Here is a 21,307-nt window from a genome sequence, read left to right as displayed (position 1 = left end):
CATAAGAAGGGTGACAGGAAGAGAAATCCTAGAAACACAACAGGGATACGCACACAGCTGAGTAGACGGCTGTAAGCAAACTTGAACCTGAGGGGAATGGATTTAACATGCTGCAGCTGCCAGAGTTGGGAAACCATCCCTCTCCCAACATTATCAGGTTACAGACTCCGTTTAGTTAAGACCCTCTAACAGACTGCAAACAGCTAACACAGAGCACTAACACAGCTAACACTATGTGCTGGGCACTGTTCTATGCACTTCACACTCTAGGTAACATGGGTATTATAATTCTACAACTCATTTATAAAGAACTCAAATCCCCCCAATCTGGAGAGGAGGGAACTGAGCACACACCCAGAATGTTCAAAAGGTGTGGGGCAGTGTGGCTCCACATGAATGCAGAGCAGCAGACATCTCCCCACACACATTCAAAAGGCTGAGGAGAAAAACCTAGAACACCAAGCCTCAGTGTTGCTTGAAGCTGCTCTGACTCTCCAGGCCAGACTGAGCTGTCCTTCCCTTGAATGGAAGCAATTGCACAGACAAGTCTGCTTCATGCTCATGGGGGATCAAAACAGAAAGAGGACATCTCCCTAATCATGTCTGAACACAGAAAAAACAGGGGACACTGTCCAAGCCACAAAACCGGCAAAATATCCTTTTTCCCTTGACTAATGAGTCACTTCTGCTTCTTTACCAATTATAGAATTAACTTTGATCTAGCCATCTATCCTTCTAGGTAAGATTTATTAAGAAAACCAATCATGGAATTACATCAGCTTCCTGACTGTGTCAGCACAGAACAAAGACTTTCTTAAACCTACCACATAACAGAAGCTCAAACCCAAGGCTTGACCAACACAGATTTTAATTACTTAGCCAACTCAAAACTATTGCAGTGCTTGACACTAGCTTGATTTCTGAGAAAGGAAACAGAGAGAGGCATGGGTAGCTTAGAATTGTGTCCTCACTCCTTGGCAGCGTTGCAAGGTTTTCAGAACCCTGTACTATCCCTAGTTCCTAAGGTGGGGCCCTGAGCTTTCACAGACTCAGTCCTATGGCTTCCTCTCTTGCTGTCTGCCTTGGTATAAAAGAGTAATAGATTCAGTTGTTTCAAGGGTAGATCCTTCTGGTCTCTGGTGGGAGGCACTGACAGTTCATAAAGCAGTGCAAAAGTCAAAGTCCTCAAACATTTAGAACCGAGGCATGCCTTGTAAACACACAAGGGCTCCATACAACACTGCTCTTTTTGAACCCCCTAAGAGAAGAGCTTTACCGCTTACCTGACATTCCATCCATAATAATGCACCAGGTATAAAACCTCTCCATCATCCATCTCGGTGCTTTTGATGCTGGCTTCATAAATTTTCTGCGTTTTGCCTCGTCCGTACTTGACCTTCACCTTGGTTCCCGTCAGGCAGGGCTCAGTGTTGTCCTCATCCTCCCCCCCTTCTGAGTCGCACCGGCTTTCAGTTTCTTCCCTGCAGTGAATTACAACATGGATAACGCTACTGATAACTCAGTGGAGGGCAAACGAAGAACTGAGAAGAAATCCAGCACGTCATGTCTTTACAACCTGAGTTTAACCTTGGTGACATATCGGTGGAGAGGGAGGAGGAAGAGGATGAGGAGGAGGAGATCCGTGGACTATTTACTAAGGAGCTTATTATGTAAGGGTACACTGCACAAAGGTAAGCCCGTTGTTCTTAAAGGCCCATCAAGAATCACAGTGAATGATGATGCAGAGCCAATAAACAAATCACTTCTAAACCAAAAAAGTAAAAACCATATGCCTAGAATGCTTGTCAGGATTCATCCAAATGCCACCTTACCTGTGACAACTTTCTAAAGCTGTTTTGTAAATTCTTGCCACTAATTATCTTAAGTCCACCTTAGCACTACTGTCTTCTCACTTTACAACAGTTCTTTCTTAGCAAGACTGTTTGGTGGGTAACATAACGAACCAAGGCTACCTCCCTTGGTAACCCTCTCTTCGCCTGGACTCTGCTTTAAATGAGGCTACCACTGAAATTACAGGAGAGCGATGGCAAACCAGAGCTTTAGACATATGTGTTGGTTTCTATTTCTGATTCCCCTCCCAGCAACTTTTGTTTCGGTAAGTAAACATAAAGGGGACTCATATGAAAAGCCCAGCAATATTTTAAAACCACACCTATAAAGTGTATCACTGCCTCAACGGCGGCGAGGTATTTTGCGAATTTCAAAGCTTCAGACGTGGTCTTAAGGAAGCCGTGAGGGGCTACAGTAGACACAGGCATCTTTCATAGGGCCCTGGTACATGGCCAAAGCTTTCATAGCTAATTCGCTTCAGGAAGGTTTGTTCTCCAGGGACGCTTCTCATAAACATTGTAAAGAAATCATTGTAAACACTGGAGAAAACCTACTTAGGACAGAAATCACTGTGAGCCCTGATACAGGCTGGGACTATGTGCTGGCTCTTGTTCCTACACTCAACTTTTATTGAATAAAACAGAACATTATCCTTTGCAAGGAAGACTGAATTCTTTAAAATATTTGTTCCATTTATGTTAAAAGTATGAAGAATTTTAGCTATACTTATTTACAGACTCATTATTAATTATAACTAGAACTTTTTAAGCAGCTGGCCTTTGCTTAACGTACTGTCTAGATGTTTAAAACTGTACTCATCATTCCCAACTGCCAGTTATCTCCTGCTACTTTTTAAGTCCTGTGTTCTACTTCGTGGTAGAACTTTTAGTGCACAGACAACTGCGAGAGCTCACTCTGGGTCCCCGCCAAGCATCGGATGCCCCCGCTGCTCACCAACCAGTGTCTGCTTCTCTATCACTGGCTCTTCCAATGCGTTATTTACAGTGTTAGCTCTCATCTGGATACAGCAGGCCACGTTCTCCAAATGTAGCATAAAGACCTCAAACTTCTAGAAAATGTATCATTACGTGATAAAAAAAATCACTAAAAAATAATGGGAGAAAAGCTTCTACTTTCAAGTAAGACTGTTACACTGTTGTTTTAAAACTTGATTTTTAGTAACACCTAAAAAAATTAGTCAATTCCTTTGATCACATGTGCAGAAGGCCCACTATGAAGCATAGTGAGCTATTACCTTGATCTAGTTCAACTGCCTAATCGGGAGCTATTTTTAACTCACTTCAATCCATGCAAGTCTAATACATGGAAAAAAATAGAGTTTTCACTCAACAGCAAAAAGAGTGGACATAAAAAAGCTGGATTTTATTGATGAGATGTGGGGAATGAATGTATTTCCAAGCTAGAACCAGGGGTGCATGCCACATTCTCCAATACAATAACTGGAAAAAGAAAAATGTCTTAAATCAAGCTGACACACAGAAGCGTCTCTCTCGTCCTGTGCACCTAAGTGTTTGTTAGCTTTCCCACATTGTACCTTTTTTAAAATGGAATTTTTGCTGTCGCTGTTTCCTCTTGTCCACTTCCTCCATTTTCTCCAGCTCCCTTCCCTGCTGTCAACTGCAGGACCTTTCTTTTGACTGGGTGGCGCAGCCTTCTTTGAGGCCACTGTTTAGGGCACAAGTGCTATTAAATGGTGCGACCAGTATATTCTCCAATTCCGGAAGGCGATACACATCATCTTCACAATGTGTCTCACCTTCATTAGACAAGAGGAATGGAAGTCCCAATAAGAAGACATCCCCTCACACCTGAATCTCTAAACAGGAACAAAGTGCAGTTGGACCCCAGACAGGTGCCTCTGGAGGACAGACATAAGACAATGTACCTCTCTTGGCTTTTCTCTTCCTCTTCATCTGAGTCTCTCTCAGAATCCTCTTGCTTTTTAATTTTCTTCTCCTTGTTCTTTGGTGTGCTTTTCCTCCCGAGCAGCAGCTCATTCTCTTTCTTCTCCGTTGGATCTTCGTCGTCATCGTCGTCGTCATCATTGTCGTCATCGTCTGCATCCTTATTTTCTAAATCATCTCTGATGAATTTGTCTTCAATTTTCTCTTCCTCTATTTCCTTTTTAATACAATTTGCGTCTCGAACAATTTTCCTTCTCCCCTAGTAGAGGAGATGAAAGCTTTAAGAGAGGCAACACTACAAGGGAGAAGGACACCTTTACGGCTTTCTCTGGAGGCTCCACAGCAGCGAGTGTGCTGCCTCCTGGCTGCAGATCAGAATCTGAACACTAAGCAACTCATAGGACTATTCCCTTCCATTTGCAAATAAGAGAATAATCAATATAAACCTCTTACTCAGGTCCAACACTACCATGGTCCCTGGACACACACACAGGAACCTCCTTCCCCGTGCCTAAAGCACAGCTCGGTGGGAGAGGAGCATGGGCAAAGGCCCAGGCAGCTTCGGCATCTCGCACCTCGCCTGCTCCCACAAAATCTTTGCTCACAACATTGTGTTACTCCATTCTGTTTGGCAGTGCTGGGGCTTAGTACGTGCTTAGCAAGAGTTCTCCAGGGCTCCATCCCTAACTCTGTATTTGTTATCTGTGATAAAAGAGTTTAAATGAATCACCTCTATGCCAGTGATAGAATTTCCTACTAGTAATGTTAGGCTCACAAGATGGCTCAGGGAGAAGGTACGTACTTGCCACCAAGCCTGATAACCTGAGTTCATGACCTGGACTCACATGGTCATTTAAGGAGAAAGTGACTCCCACAAATTGTTTTCTGATCTTCACATATGTACACATGCGTGTGCAAACACACACACACACACAAAGTAAATATTTAAAAAAAAAGTTTAAGTTACTAATAATAATCTTCATAAATCTACCCCCTAACTTATGGCCTCTTGGAAAGTTCTGTGATCTCCAGTCATATCATATGTTAAAATAAAACTTAAATATCAATATATTTTATTACAATAAAAATCAAGTATCTAGCCGGGCGGTGGTGGCGCACGCTTTTAATCCCAGTACTTGGGAGGCAGAGGCAGGTGGATTTCTGAGTTCGAGGCCAGCCTGGTCTACAGAGTGAGTTCCAGGACAGCCAAGGCTACACAGAGAAACCCTGTCTCGAAAAAAACCAAAAAAAAAAAAAAAAAAACCAAAAAAAAAAAATCAAGTATCAGGGGCTGGAGAGATGGCTCAGCGGTTAAGAGCACTGACTGCTCTTCCAGAGGTCCTGAGTTCAATTCTCAGCAACCACATGGTGGTAATGGGATCTAATGCCCTTTTCTGGTATGTTTGAAAAAAGCTACAGTGTGTTCATATACATTAAATAAATAAATATTTTTTAAAAAATCAAATATCAGTATATTTATGTGATTCTGCTTTAGGGACCTAATGGCATCAATATTTAAAATGTGAGCTTTTGGTCTGCAGAGATAGCTCAGTGCTTGAGAGCACTGGATGCTCTTCTATAAGGCCCAAGTTTGGTTCCCAGCATGCCTCATCAAGGTGGTTCAAAACTGCTTTAAAGTCCAGCTCCAGGAGATCTAACATCTTCTTCTGGGCTTTGAGGGTACACATACACAACTGAAACAAACATACATATAAAACTAAACTAACTAACTAACTAACTAACTAACTAACTAACTAACTAACTGAGATTTCTTTGAATAAGTACCAAGATGGCTAGTGGAGTTACAGGAGGCACTAGTCCTATCTCTGGAAGCCTCTACCAAGCACCTTGCATGTGAGCTGTGAAACTTCGCGAACCTTTTCAAGACATTCTAAACTTTCCTTCAAGCCAATCTAATACGATGGCAGAAGACTTCCCTTCTCTACTTGGAATTGACAGGGATTTCAAAGAAAAAAAGAAGGAACTGGGAAGGTGGTTCAGCGTCTAAGAGTGCTTGCTGTGCAAACATGTGAACCTGAGTTCAAATCCTGCACCTGCCTTTAAAAATAACCTACACATGCAACCCACAACCAGTGTTGGAGGTTAGAGAAAGGGGCAGGACAAAACAGCAGGGCCACTGCGAACTGCTGGCCACAGCCGACCTCCAGGGAGTGAGAGACCAGGTTTCAAAGGACTAAGGCAATAAGGAAGAGAGTAAGAGGGCCAAAAGTTCAAAGTTATCCATAGCTACATAGTGAGTTGTATCTAGCCTGGGATAAATGAGTCCCTCTCTAAAACTAGAAATAACAAAATAAAAAAACTTTAAAAAGATTTTACTTATTAGATGACAGACAAATCAGTGTAAAAATAGGATTTCTGGGGGCTGGAAGGATGTCTCAGTGTCTCAGTGGTTAAGAGTACTTGATGCTCTTGCAAAGGACCTGAATTCGATTTTCAGCACCCAGAAGATAGCTTAAAACCATCTATAACTCCAGTTCCAGGAGATCTGGTGCTCTTTGCTGGCCTCTGTGGACCAGCATTTGATGCACAGACACATATGTAGGCCAGCAATCACGGTACACATAAAATAAAAATAAAGAATTCCGGGCTTTGGAGAGATGGCACTGACTGCTCTTCCAGAGGTCAAGTTCTATTCCTAGCAACCACAAGGTGGCTCACAAACCATCTATAATGGGATTTGATGCCCTCTTCTGGTATGTCTGAAGATAGTAACAGGGTATTCATATAAATAAGCAAATCTTAAAAAACAAAACAAAAAAAAAAAACCAAACAATTATTTTTTTAAAAGGGGGGGGGACCCAACAGGATTTCTAGACAACTACAAGAAAAGGTAACTTCATCTTCCCCTTCCATTAAACATGGCTTCACCAACAAATACAATACCCAAGGAACTGAGAGCCAGGCATTGTAGTGCATGCCTTTAATCCCCACACTCTGGAAGCAGAAGCAAGCAAATGTCTGTGTCTTTGAGGCCAGGATGGTTTGGACAATTAGAGATGCATAATAAATAGACCATGTCTTTAAAAAAAAAAAAAGTGGAAATTCTTTGATAGTGTGGCAACCCATAAAATGATAAATCATGATATATAGGGATCACTGGGCATGGATCAGAATAGTGAATGGCAATCCATAAAACTTTAATCAATGGAGAGGAATATAGGGGGCGGGTAAGGTAGATGGGAAAATAAAAATCAATGTATGCACAAATAAAGCTGTACAGTATGCACACAGATTTATAGGAAACACAGTAGCTTCGGAGCACAGGAGGTAATTCATTCAACTACTTAATGAGCACTTTCTATGTGCTATGCTTCTTTATTCTAGAAGTCTGGGATCTCATCAATGAGCAAAATCGAAACTCATCCTTGCTTTCATGGAATGCAACTTTAGTACAGAGGGAGGAAAAGCGATCAAATCAATTCAGACTGAACAAGTACATCCCAGATAAGAGGAGCGAGAAAGGAGATAGGAAGCATTGTAAAGGCAGCAACCAGTGCAACCAGTGCAGGCTTCACTGGGGAGACATTTGAGCAAGAAACTTGAAGAGTACGTGGGACTGAGCCAGACAACATACTGGAACAGAAAGGACAAGTGCATGTACGTGTATGTGTGCGCGTGTGCGTAGATGTAGACATTTCTGTCTGCCTGGTTTGGTTGCTTAGGACAGGGTTTCAGGCTGGTTGTTCCCCCAGGCTGAACTCAAGGGCCTCTCCTTGGGATGCTGAGTGCTGTGATTATAGGCGAGAGCCATCATGCTGGGAAAGGAAGCAAGTACGGGGAGTGATAAGCACTGTCTGTCTGGAGAGAGACCGCTAAAATAACCTTGCTACATTACCAAATACTGGGATATAAACCAGGGTTTCTACCACAGTTTGTCCATATATTAAAATATCCATAATAAAATTTTAAACTAATGCTTGAAGCAGATAAAGCTACAATAACTCACTCTTGGCGACTTCAGTTCTGTGTCTTCTCTGTCACTTTCACTGTTTGAGTCCGTATTCTCCTCGGGCTCACTCTTCACGTCCACTAAAGGCATTTCTGGGGCCACTTTTAGAGCTTCGTCCATTGATTCTTCAAAGTCTTTTTTTTCCTCTTTTACTTTTGGTTCATGGTGGTGAATAGTTCTGAACTGAATATTTGCAGAACGGCAGTACTCCTCAAAACCATAGAGATATCTAAACACACAACGTTTCATCTTAAGAAATCTTAGTCTTTGCATTTAATGTGAACATTAGGTAAATATATAGGAAACTCCGAGCCATTTTAAAAGTATTCTTTGTAAGTTAGTAAACGCCTTTGATACAATCAAACAAAAAATACCATCAACTAAAATATTATCGTGAGAACTGGAGACTGAGCCTCCCCACTTCACTGTTCTAGAAGAGCAGTTCTCAACCTGTAGGTGGCAATCCCTCCAGGGGCCAAACGACCCTTTCACAGGGGTCGCACATCAGGGCTCCTGCATATCAGATATTTACATTACGATTCACAACAGCAGCAAAATTACAGTTATGAAATAGTAAGGAAAATAATTTCATGGTTGGGGGTCACCACATCATGAAGAACTGTATTCAAGGGTCAGAGAGTTGGGAAGGTTGAGAACCACTGCTCTAGAACATGGGTATACCAAAACTACAGACGATGAGCTGGGTCTTCAGATGATGTGCAGTCTGGTGTCTCGGACTTTAATGAGGAAATCAGCGTCACATGGGCACAGTGGGCTATACCTCAGGATACCTTTCAGTCCCACATGTCTGCTAGCTTAAACTTTGAACATTTATGGCTCGTTTGCAGTGTTAATGCATTAAAAGAAGGCTGTTCCCTGTAAATGATTATTTGCGGGGAGTCGGAGGGGGAGGGTTGTTTAAGATAGTGTTTCTCAATGTAGCCCTGGCTGTCCTGTAACTCACTCTGGTACACCAGGTTGGCCTTAAACTCAGAGATCCTCCTGCCTCTGCTTCCCTGAGTGCTGGGATTAAAGGCCTGCACCATTACCACCTGGCTTAATTTTTTATTGATTCTTTGTGAATTGCACATCACACATCCCAATCCCATTCATCTCCCCATCCCTTCATATCTACCCTCTGCCCTTGCAGCCTCCCCCATAAAAAGACAAAAAGAACAAAACCAAAACTAACCAAAAAAAATCTTGCCAAGGAAGCTGTATTATGTAAGGTATGTCATACAATATACCCTTTTGCCCAAACCGCTTTACTTGCGAATATTTGTTCTTTAATGAAGCTGGACTACTTACTTTCTATAAGCAGTTTTTACATTGTAGGAAGCGGCTGAGTTTAAAATTGGAATGCCAAGGTCCATATAAATTTGCTTCCATACAGCACCGCTGTCAATCTGGAAGATTAAGATTTTTGTTAACAATCGTCAAAGGAAATAATCGTTATACTAGTATCCTGTGTTCTTTAAGAAAATGTGTATGTCAGTGCAGCATCAAGCAACCAGACTTCTCAGTGTACAAATACATATTTCTAAAGCAATTGTATACTTACATTGCCACATCCCCCCTGATGATAGACCAGTCTAAAGAGTTTGAAGAGATTGAGATCTTTATAGCCCAAAACAGGTGGTTTGTTGATTGGAGTGCCTTTTTTTAATGTCAGAAGGAAAAAAAAATAAAGCATTTAGTCAAATGAAAAGTACTAATTTGAAAGAAAAGATACTGGCTTTTAATTCAAAATTTATTCACTGGTGTATACATATAAAAGTCCTTAACCCACGTAAGACACAGAGCTTTCTCTTCTGTGTTCTGTAGCAGTTTCGTGGGCTCTCTGAATTTTAGGAGTTGTGCACTTCTATGGTCAATCAAGTTGCCTCTATGCCAAAGAAACAGCTAAAATTAAATTAAAATTGAGAATGCTGGTTGTGGCCCACTGCAGCGCAAGCAGACGAGGCAGGAAGGACGCAGCTCCAGCCTTGCTGTGGTTCTGTGCAAGATTCTTCAAAACCACAGAATGTCTAGAGCCAAATTACCCAAAGACTCTCTAGGACTAAAACCTGCCAGAGCGTGATGATTTATAATGGTTCTCTTTCTTCTACCTCTACAGGAAATCCTATCCTGCTCAGGAAGAGGCTGATGTCTGTTATCTCCAGCTCAAGGACACCGAGGGTCAGGTGAGTTTATTGTCCACGAGCCCTTTACCATTGCAATAAGTTACTATGCATCTGAGGTTCTGAGTTCAATTCCCATTAACCACATGGGGGCTCACAACCATCTGTAATGGCATCTAATGCCCTCTTTGGGTGTGTCTGAAGACAGCAACAATGAACTCACATACATAACACAAAAAAATAAAATACTATGCAGAATAATATTATGATTGGTCACTTTTTTACTTATTTTGTATATAGTATACTTCATGTATATATGCCTGCACACCAGAAGAAGGCAACAGGTTTCACATTATAGATGGTTTTGACCCACCATGTAGTTGCTGGGAATTGAGTTCAGGACCTCTGGAAAAGCAGCCAGTGCTCTTAACCTCTGAGCTGTCTCTCCAGCCCGATTGGTTACTTTTTATTTCTGACTATTTTAATCTTTTTATAAATACAAGGTAGACCAAATGTAATTATATAAATAATTCTTTTCCATTTATTCTACTTAAAATAGCTTCTTTTTATTCATCTAGGTGCCATCAGGAATAACCGATTCATAGACTTTCTTTGGAATACAAGGCACTCCTAATCCGGCAGCAACAATGCACATACCTCAAACATAAAGCCACTAAGAATAACATACCTCTGTCTTCCATAAACTTATACAGCTGTTGGAGGAAGTTGTCCCTCTCCTCAGGATCAAGCTCTTCCTCAGGCTGTAAAGGCAAGCACAGAGAACAGAAAGAGATACAGTGTTACCATTGTTGGTGTGAACCCCTAGTAGTCACATTTAAATGCTTTGGCTTTTTAGCTGTTCTGGGACTCAAACTCTAGGCCTCTTAAAGGCTATAAAAAGTGCTCCACCACTGAGTTCATCCTCAGCCCTCAATTCACATCTGATAACACAGACCTGCTGCACTGTAGGCTAGTCTCTACCCTTCAGCCCACCTTCCACTATGACCCTGCCTTGAGTCCTACCAGAGACTAACAAGAGGCAAGAGAAACAGATTCCAGAATGGAGCAAGAGGACTGTTTTGACTTCATTTGACTTTATTTGGGGAAAACCAAAAACGTCATATGGCCCATACAAATATATTGGAAGACAAGCACAATAATGACAAAAATATTTTTATATAAAACTATCACTGAATGAATATAAGCAAAGGCTGGGAAGTCAGTGGCAAAAGTTTTTTGTTCAGATGAGACTTTTTTTATTTTTACTAATTTTAAGTCATTTAAGTAAGTCCTATAAATTATACTTGCTCCAGACTTCTCCCCAGCCTGCTTCTCTCCACTGCTCTCCTTGGTCTGTATTTACTACTGTAACCCTGAAAGCATCTAGAGACACCGTCATGTCACCATGCCAAAAGGATGGACACTTCTTACCGCTGCTTCAAAATAAAACAAAAAGAACTGTTTACTAGCAAAGAAAGTTGACAAATAAAAACCCACCAATTTAAATGTAACTATATACTAATAATATAAATCTAGTAGTATTTTTATATAATATTATTATGGATTAAAATAAACTATCCTTGGGCTGGCAGGATTGCTAAGTGGGTAGGGCACCACCAATATGCTTAACGGCCTGAGTTCAATCCCTGGGTCCCACGAAAGGGGAAAAAGAGAGTTGACTCCCACAAGCTATCCTTGCACCATCACACTCATGCAAATGTACACATGTGCATGCACACACATGTTATAAAAATACAGTATCTGTTGGTATATTACCTATAAATATTTATAATTTTTCTGTTTTTGTGACAGGCTAACTTCAACTCTATAGGCTAGGATGACTTTGAACTACTGACCATTCTGTGTCACCAGCTACGTGCTGAGACTGAAGACATACATCACACTGACTTATACAAATTATTTAAAATTCAGCAGTACTATGGAAAAATTAATAAAACATGAATGTTTCTTCCATATAAAGGATTGTGTCTTTAGAAGATACCTTTCCTATGATTCTAAAAGAATAATTGAAACTTTTGCCTTTTAGGAACCATATTTAGAGCTGGGCAGTGGTGGCGCACATCTTTAATCCCAGCACTTGGGACACAGAGGCAGGCAAATTTCTGAGTTCGAGGCCAGCCTGGGCTACAGAGTGAGTTCCAGGACAGCCAGGGCTACACAGAGAAATCCTGTCTCGAAAAACCAAAAAAAAAAAAAAAAAAAAAGAAGAAGAAGAAGAAGAAAACCAGTGTTCAGGCAATAAATATTGATTATTCAGGGCCTAGAAGGCAGCAGGCACTTTGAGATCATGTTATCCTTTAAGAAATTTAATAGCTAATAGTATAGCCAGAATCAATGAACATGTAGTGAATTAAAATATATAGTAAAATCTAGGAGGGAGGCAGATCTTTGTGAGTTTGAGGCCAACCTGTACTACATAACAAGTGCTACAAACAGCTAGAGCTACATAGTGACACTCTATCTCAATAAAAGCAAAAATAAATAAAATAAAATAAAAATTTTCCCCAATGCAAACAAAGACAAATCAATCCACTAACTGCAAACTGGACACAAATAAGGTTATATCAAGCTATGCTGAATTCTTTTGATAGTTTATGGGCATTAATTAAGTTAGTGGATAATAAAGAATATTCTAGGTGCTATGAGGAACAATGCCACAAAATTTTAAGTTCAGGTACAGTTCTAAGATACAAAAACAAAGTTAGTAAGAAATTAAATTTACGTATACCTAATTTCTTTCTTTCTTTCTTTCTTTTCTTTTTTTTTTTTGGTTTTTTGAGACAGGGTTTCTCTGTGTAGCTCTGGCTGTCCTGGAACTCACTCTGTAGACCAGGCTGGCCTTGAACTCAGAAATCCACCTGCCTCTGCCTCCCAAGTGCTGGGATTAAAGGTGTGCGCCACCACCGCCCGGCTATACCTACTTTCTTGAAAGGAAATTTCCACCAAAAATAAATAAGCGAGCTATAAACAAAGTTTTAAATTTACCTGATGGCTTTTGCAAAAGCTAAAATTCTCAAGTTGGATAAGGAACTCCTCACCATAATTTTTATAGCTGTTACATGCACTAGAACGTGCCTCCCGTCTGGGATCCAGGGCTGTTGCTGTTGCTCGCTGTCCCTGCCAGGGCCTTCTCACACTTTAGCACCTCTGAAGGACTTAAGTATGGGAAAGGGCAGGAAGAAGAAAGGGAGAGATTCTCTGAACTGTGAGACTTCTTCCCTTCAGGTAATCAAGAGTAACTATGTACTCAGCAATACTGTCAGAGCAAGCAAGAGTGTCCGCAGGCTCTACAACACTCATCTAGGAGAATGGGCACTGCTATCTATAGCCCACATAGTATTACACTACCAGGCTCGGATCTTTCAGACATGAGGCACTATGCCTTCAAATTAAGTTCAGGCATTTATGAATAGTTATATCATCACTCAGGAGCTGCACAAGAGCACTGTGGACGGAGAGGAGACCACATGGCACCTCTGTTTCGCTGCTTTGATTCTGCTGAGTGGTGTGGACAGACATAAGAAGCCAGTTCCACATAATGTAGTAAGTGCACACTGCGGGAATGCGAGGTGGCAGGACCAGTTCACGACCAGTTCTGCTCGGGAGGGGCTGCTGCTGTAATATTAAAGAAAGCCTTTCCGTGTGACTGTCAGTCCCTGAACAGCAAGCAGGAGCAGATGGGAGCGACAGAGAAAAGCCATGATCAGGAAAGGGCTTTGTCACAAGGCACTAAAGAGCCACAACTTGGGACCATATAGATATGACATTTTGTACAGAATTAGAATCATGTTTTTAAAGTTCTCAGTCATGAATCATGAATGAAACGAAGGGGAGAGGGTGCCATCGCTCAGTCCACAGAGATGAGGAGGAAGAGGAGGAAGAGGCAGCGGCGGCTGTAAGTCTTGCTCTTTTGGTAGTGGTGATGCAGATCAGCCCCGCCTTGAAGGAGAGGGAGTTGAGGAGGGCAAGGGAGAAGTTCCAGAGAGGTTTCTGTTGGTTGGACTTTTCTTTCATGCCTATCTATGCTGGCAGTACTCTGTAGGTCTACAAGTTTGAGACATAGTTACTTTATGCACGGCTTTAATCTCTGATGACTGGCATGGAGTTAGATAACCATTGTGTGATGAAAAGACATTTCTGTAACTGAGCTGAGAAGATTTTCTTGCATGCTTCACACTGGCTGGTAAAACAAAAACAAAACAAAACAAAACAAAACAAAAACAAAACAAAAAATGAATGCTCTGCAATAAAGCCAGAAAAGCCGGGGAAGGGTAGGATGGCTCAAGTTGTTCTTACGACATGGGTGACTGGCAAAGTCGCTCATCTTCACCATCTCCACACACATCTAGAGGCAAATGCTCATTCAGAAACAGAATCCACTCTTGTGACAAACAGGCTACACAACAGTTCAGCGGAAGATACCACAATATGTTACCCTTTTCAGATAGGTCTCCTGTAATCTAGGCTAGCCTCCAATTAGTGGCAATCCTCCTGTCCAAGTGCTGAGGTTACAAGCACATGCCACAAATGAAGCAATGCACACCTCACTTCTGCTGTTAAGTTTCCTAGCTAGGAAATCTACTTTACAGACTGCAAATCCGGAGGGTATCCAAACTGTCAAAACTGGAGGCTGGCCTGAAACCTGTAGCTATCCTCCTGTCTCTGCATTATGGGCATCACTACTAGCTTAGCTTTCATTGCTTCCATCCTGTGCTACTTAACAGTGAGAAGACAAATCTGGCCACAAGGCCGACACTGAACTTACACACTCAACAAGGAGCCTCCAGCAGGGTGGAAGTGGTGGCTGGGAGCTATGAGACACGTGGATGTGAGAAGAAGGTGAACAGGGGTCAATTTATGAAAGCCCAACTTCAAAGGCCAGGATGAAAAGAAATATATAAAATAACAACAAAACCCAATACCCAAATCAGTGTTCATTTGATACCGGTTGAAAGCGATTAAAGGGTTTAAACAAGAAATCTTTGGCTAGGTACAGAAAACTATCCCAAGTTGGTCAGAGGAAAAATATTTAAAAGCAGAGAGATAGAGAGAGAGAGAGAGACAGAGAGAGAGGCAGAGAGGCAGAAAACCTAGACTACATTGTGTAATAAATGAGGTATTTTTAAGAAAAGAGAAGTTGTTTCAAAAACTGTTCTAATTAACTTCAAACAACAGTCCAACAACTTGTTTCACACAGCAATTTCCCAAGATTTTACATAATCCACATTTATTCATTCTTCACAAACTAGGTGATGAGAGTTTAATATGGGCCATGTGCCATAGTGTTAGCTGCCAGGGTACCCTGGGGAGGAAGGAGGAAGAACAAAATCCCTGGCACACCTTGTGTCCATTTACAACACAGAAAAGGGGAAACAAAAACTGAAGTGCTTGTGAAAGCTGAGTGTTTCTCATAAGAAAAAATTAGAGAAATAGAGAAGGTACTGGATAATCTACTGAGCTAGGCAGTCTGCTTTGAAGGAACCATGGAGTAGTGCATCTAACGACTTCCATCCACAGTAACACATGCATGCGTGTGCACATACACACACACACACACACACACACACACACACACACACACACACACACACACGCACACACACACAATCTCTTAATACACATATTTGTACTGATAAGAGGGTGGACAGCTTGCATTTTAAAACCAACAAGTCTGTAAAAACAAGCAAAAATTATTTGGATTAGTCATCTTCACTTGTTCAAACCCTAACAGAGGTATGTATTTTAGTAGTGGTAAGAAAAGGTATATTTTACTGGTGGAAAATGTTCTAATATGACAGATATATCACAGTGCCCCAGTGGAATAGTTAATAATGATTTCACTTTGAAAAAAAAATCTTTTAAAAATATATTTTAAAAATTATTTATTACTTATTAAATGTGCATTGGTGTTTCTCCTGCATGTATGTCTGTGAGGGTGTCAATTCCCTGGAACTGGAGTTATAGACAGTTGTAAGCCCCACATGGGTGCTGGGTATTATTGATCCTTGGTCCTCCAGAAGAGTAGTCAGTGCTTTTAACAACTGAGCTATCTTTTTAGCACCCAAGAATATTTTTTAAAATATTTATTTATTTTATGTATATGAGCACACTGTTGCTGTTTTCAGACACACCAGAAGAGCATGTTGGATTCCATTACAGATGGTTGTGAGCCACTATGTGATTGCTGGGAATTGAACTCAGGCCCCCTGGAAGAGCAGTTGGTGCTCTTAACTGCTGAGCCATCTCTCCAGCCCCCCAAGAATATTTTTAAAGTGGCTGGAGAGATAGTTCAACAGTTAAGAACGCTTGTTGCTCCTGCAGAAGTATTTGGCTCCCAGCATCCACATAGTGTCTCCCAAGCATCTATAATTCCTGTTCCAGCAGGCCTGATGCCTTATTCTGACTTCCCTGGACACCAAGCATGCACACAGTGCACAAACATACATTCAGGCAAAACATTCATACAAATAAAATAAAATAAATCTCAAAAAATTAAAAATGAAAGGCTTGGTACAATGATCTGCATCTGTAGTCTCAGCTACTCAGGAGGCAGAGCCAAGAGAAATGAATGAGCGCGGGATTTCAAGGTCAGCCCGGGCAGCATAGCAACACCACATCCCATAAAAGGAGAGGGAGAGGGAAAGGCAGGAGGGAGGGAGAGAGAATTTTAAATTGACCTTTAATGAACAATCTACAAAGTAAAAAACTATGTACAAAGTTTCAAATACAAAAGCAGATGGTTGAGCAGGAAATGGTAGGATACAGTTGCCATCCCAGAGTTTGGGAGGTAAAGGTAGGAGGAATTCAAGGTCATCTTCAGCTACATAGCAAAATCTGAGGACAACCTAGGCTTCGAGAGCTCCTGCACAGGGATGGTGAGAGGCTCAGTGGGTTACAGAAGCCTCGCATCCAGAGTTCAAGCCCAGGACCAGCATAGTTGGTGAGCCTTGAGACACATTTTATGACGACCTACCTCCTCTACCCAAACAAAATGTACATAAATGCCGGGCGGTGGTGGCGCACGCCTTTAATTCCAGCACTTGGGAGGCAGAGGCAGGAGGATTTCTGAGTTCGAGGCCAGCCTGGTCTACAGAGTGAGTTCCATGACAGCCAGGGCTACACAGAGAAACCCTGTCTCGAAAACCCAAAAAAGTACATAAATACATAACTATAAAACAAAAGAAAAATAAGTTTAAAAAAATGAGTTGGCAGTATTTGTGTAAGGTCCAAAAGCCCTGACAGCAGTGAATTTCCTGAATAAATAAACCCGGAATAAATGTGACATTAAGTAATGCCCAGTACACTGCTTTGAAAAAGAGATGATATTACATAACATGCTTTAGAAATATTTCAAGTAAAAAGTTTAAAAAAAAAAACCACACACCTCTTTTGTGCCTAAAAATTATTTATTCCCAAAGGGATCACAGGAGGTTTCTGGTTTGAAAAAACTAGCCTCAGATCTAGTGCAGAGAACAGACTGGGGGAGGGGGAGGTGGACACACCAGCAGTTATGTGCTAATGCACTAGTCTAGGTAAAGACAGAGATTGCCTGGACCAAGGGTGGCAGAGTATAAATGTAAAGAAGTAGGCAAAGTAAGGAGCTTTCCAAGCAGGTAGAAGACAAAGGGTTTGTGCCTGAATGGATTCAGAGGGAAGGACCAAAAAAAGAATCAAGGTGCCTTCTGTGTATCTGGCTTAGGCAACTGGGTGTGGTGCTTTTATTAAAATAGATTAGGAATGGCCAGGAAGGGAGGAAGGGAGGTAAGCGAAGCTGTGTGCACACTGAGTCTGAATACTATAAACATGAAAAAAAAAATCCAGACAGTTTTATATAAATGCCCATAGCTAAGAGACATCTGAGATGTACACAGAGATTCTGGGTCATTCTATCATTTAGTTGGGAAGTAAACCAGAAAACAAATGTAATGTCATGTCATCTGAGTGCTACTAAAGGTGTCAGATGAGATAAAACACACTGTTGTTAGGCTAAAGGTCTCTGGTGACTGTCAGCAGTTGTTCTGGTTGTGATGAGAGGACAAGACACCACAGTGACAGAATGACAAATCAGGGACAATGCATGCAACTGAGCAGTCTGGACGAAAGGGTTAGCACAGACAGACAGACAGACAGACAGACAGACAGACAGAGAAGTGGAGGAAATGCAAGGGTGAGAGAGGTGGGAACAGAATGGAATGGGCTAGAGGAGAGGGAGCTGATAGGCTCAGACTTACAATCCAGAGCAGAACCCCAGGGACCTGGCTCTCAGAGGGCGACGCGCTGTCAAGTGTGACTGGGAAAAAGAACAGGCTGTTGGGTCTAAAGTCTACTCTCATGTAACTGATAATCTGCTTGCACCCGAAACTTAGGGGTTTCTTTCCAAAGCTGTAGTGGAGACAAGGTGACATTCAAAGAAGATGACTTGATCCCAAACACTGAATTCCCCAGTAATAGCTGGAGAACCAGTTAACTCTGATCCTAAAATTTACAGGAATGCCATTCCTCAGTGTTACACACATGTAAAACACTTCCAGGAGCACAAAGGATGTGATATGTTTACTGTAAGATGCTGTTTCACAACCTAACCATCCCACTTAAAATAATTTTATGACTTTTAAATTTCAACAGTTAACTAAACCTAATAACTTATTTTTCTATTTGAAATGATACATGCACTGTAATCAGCAAGATGTGATAGCAGTGCTCTCATCAAGACCATTTATTTATTTATTTATTTATTTATTTATTTATTTATTTACTTGCACACACACACATAAATGTTTTTCAAGACAGGGGCTCTCTGTGTAGCCCTGGCTGTCTTGAAACTCGCCCTGTATACTAGTATGGTCTCAAATTCACAGAAATCCTCCTGCCTTTGCCTCCCAGGTGCTAAGATTAAAGGCTTAAAGGCATGCACCACTACCAGCTGGTTATCATCAAGTTTTTAATGTCACTCAAACCTCTTATATGACCGCTAATATAAAGTATGATTACATAAAATTTTTTTTAAATGTATAGTTGTATTAGAGGGCTGGAGAGACGGCTCCATGGTTAAGAGCACTGGCTGCTCTTCCAAAGGACCTGGATTTGATTCCCAGACCCCACATGTAGCTCACAGTCATCTGTAACTCCAGTTCTAGGAGAGTCTGATACCTGCCTTCTGGCCTCCATAGACACCAGGCATGCAAGTAGTGCAAAGACATTCATACAGATAGAACATTTCTACACAATAACTATTTTTAATGTAGTTAAATTTATGTGAACAAATGTATAAATCTCATTAGTCTCATTATGTGAATTTAGTGTTGTTTTTGTTTTAGGCTAAAGTAGTAAAAGACTTTTCAAAACTCATTAGGACTTTTTAAATAGTGATTTCAGGGCTGGAGAGATGGCTCAGTGGTTAAGAGCACTGAATGCTCTTCCGGGGTCCTGAGGTCAACTCCCAGCAACCACATGGTGGCTCACAACCATCTGTAAAGGGATCTGATTTCCTCTTCTGGTGTATCTGAAGACAGCTACGGTGTTCATAAAAAAAAAAAAATCAAAATAATAAAGAGATTTCTCTTTTTTAATGTGTATGTACATTTTTTGCCTGCATATACAAGTGCATATATGCATGCAGTGCCAGAGGAGGCCAGGAGAGGGCACTGGATCCCCCGGAGCTGGAGTTGTTTGTAAATGGCCATGGTCTTTTGCATGATCTGCCACCACGCTCTTGGCCCCTTAACCATCTCTCCAGCCCAGTGTTATTTTTTATTTCCTTGTTTAATAGTCTAAATGTAAGCTAGTTTTTGTATTTGAATATAAGCTAATATCTAAGGTATCCATTAAAGGCTGTTGTGTCAGATCTACTTAAAGTCTATTATTATTGGTAACTGAAGTTATTAAAATTAGCTTTGATAAATATATTACATTTAAAATCTTAAGCTTTTACTGACAGTATAGCTTTTCTGAGTTATCAGGCATTTACTGTGGGTCTATACACAAAGTGATCTCGAATAATCATCAGCAAATGCTTTTAATCTACATGGTCATAGATTGACACAGAGGACATTTGATTCAAATATCAAAAAAATGAATATTCATAATTCCAGGAATTAAAAAACTCAAGCACTTATGACTTTTACAGTAATGGAAAATTATCCTGGGTACAAAATACGGTAATCTCTACAAAAGTTTCAAGATTGGAAAAATGAGTATGTTAACTCCTAGGACTAAAAAGAGCAGATCTTATAAAAAAAAAAATCACTAATTTTAACTTTCATTGCTAAACATGAAATCTGATACACAAAGCCTACTGATAAAGTCATGATGATTTAACCTAATCATCATGGTGAATTTCCTCTTGAGAATCTTTGAACATCTCACCCTTAGAAAATGCCCTTACATTTATCCAATATAAACCTAAGTCAAGAGAAATAAATAATTCCTATCATTATTTATATTCATCTGGACTTTCCAATAAATTTCCAAGCTAAAACAAAAAATTAGTAATGTCTTTTCCAATATAGAACTCTTCTTAACAAAGACATTTAAATAAGACCACAAAAATCATCTCTAAGCAGCTTTTCTCTGCCTAATTATCCGTGTGTTGCAATTGACAGCACAGACAGGAAGTACACCTGCCCCATCCGCAAGTCTCTTCCCAAGCACAGCCTGAGACATACTGCTCACACTCCAAGCCTGACGTATCCTCTGAGTAGGAAATAAATTATGAAATAAAAAAGCTACTGTTCTTTGAAATTGTAGATTCACAAATCTGACTGCTCTAACTTATGCTTATATACCCGAGGCATGATCTATAAAGAGAGGCCACTGCTCATTCACACTGCAGAAACACTAACACTTGTGTGATTCTGCTGCATATGCTTGCTCACCTACACCGGGTGACCGTCTACAGTGCTGTTTAACCGTTTCCAGAATGTTCCAAAGGACCTTTAGATCCTTGTAAAACGGTGCTCCATCCTCATAAGCAGCCCAGCATCCCTCCATCTGAGGGAGAGTTATGATCTGTACTGTAATACAACAATTAGCCTTCCTGGTGTGGAGAAGGCCCATAATGACTAAGCCAGGTAGGCCTTGGCTCCTCAGATTAGTCAGTGCAAATCACACTCAGATTTCTCCTCTTGCTCTATGTGCTTTAAAGCAGCTCTTGGTTGATCAGCATGTTAGATTGTTTTAAGAAATATTCTTCAAGACAAAGTAGAATGATTCAGCAACTAAATCTCAAATCCAAGAGCAAGAAATGCAGCTGATCTTTTTCCCCCTGAAACAAAATCTCACTGAAGACAGCCCACTGCGGTGGCCAGAGAACTACTTTACAGCAAGCATGTGTCAGTAGACCACACGGAGGGAAAACGAGCATCTGCAAAATAATGTAAAACAAACTGTAGGAAGCGTGCCTACAGTCTGTGATTTTGCTT

At 40.9% G+C, this 21,307-nt stretch overlaps 1 protein-coding gene across 1 annotated transcript in view; it reads right to left on the bottom strand.

The window, feature by feature from the left end:
- Arid4a (AT-rich interaction domain 4A) overlaps positions 1–21,307 on the bottom strand; it is a 72,759-nt gene that overhangs the window by 17,244 nt on the left and 34,208 nt on the right. The window contains exons 12-17 of the mRNA XM_031356443.1: positions 10,555–10,627; positions 9,308–9,402; positions 9,055–9,152; positions 7,744–7,975; positions 3,758–4,035; positions 1,284–1,481 (exon numbers count right to left, since the gene is read on the bottom strand). Coding sequence (XP_031212303.1) covers positions 1,284–1,481; positions 3,758–4,035; positions 7,744–7,975; positions 9,055–9,152; positions 9,308–9,402; positions 10,555–10,627 — 974 coding nt within the window. The remainder of the gene's footprint in view (positions 1–1,283; positions 1,482–3,757; positions 4,036–7,743; positions 7,976–9,054; positions 9,153–9,307; positions 9,403–10,554; positions 10,628–21,307) is intronic.

The sequence above is a fragment of the Mastomys coucha genome, unplaced genomic scaffold (genome assembly GCF_008632895.1).
Source record: "Mastomys coucha isolate ucsf_1 unplaced genomic scaffold, UCSF_Mcou_1 pScaffold6, whole genome shotgun sequence".
NCBI lineage: Eukaryota > Metazoa > Chordata > Mammalia > Rodentia > Muridae > Mastomys > Mastomys coucha.
Note: the sequence above shows the minus strand (reverse complement) of the source record. Positions and strands in the feature narration are given on the sequence as shown.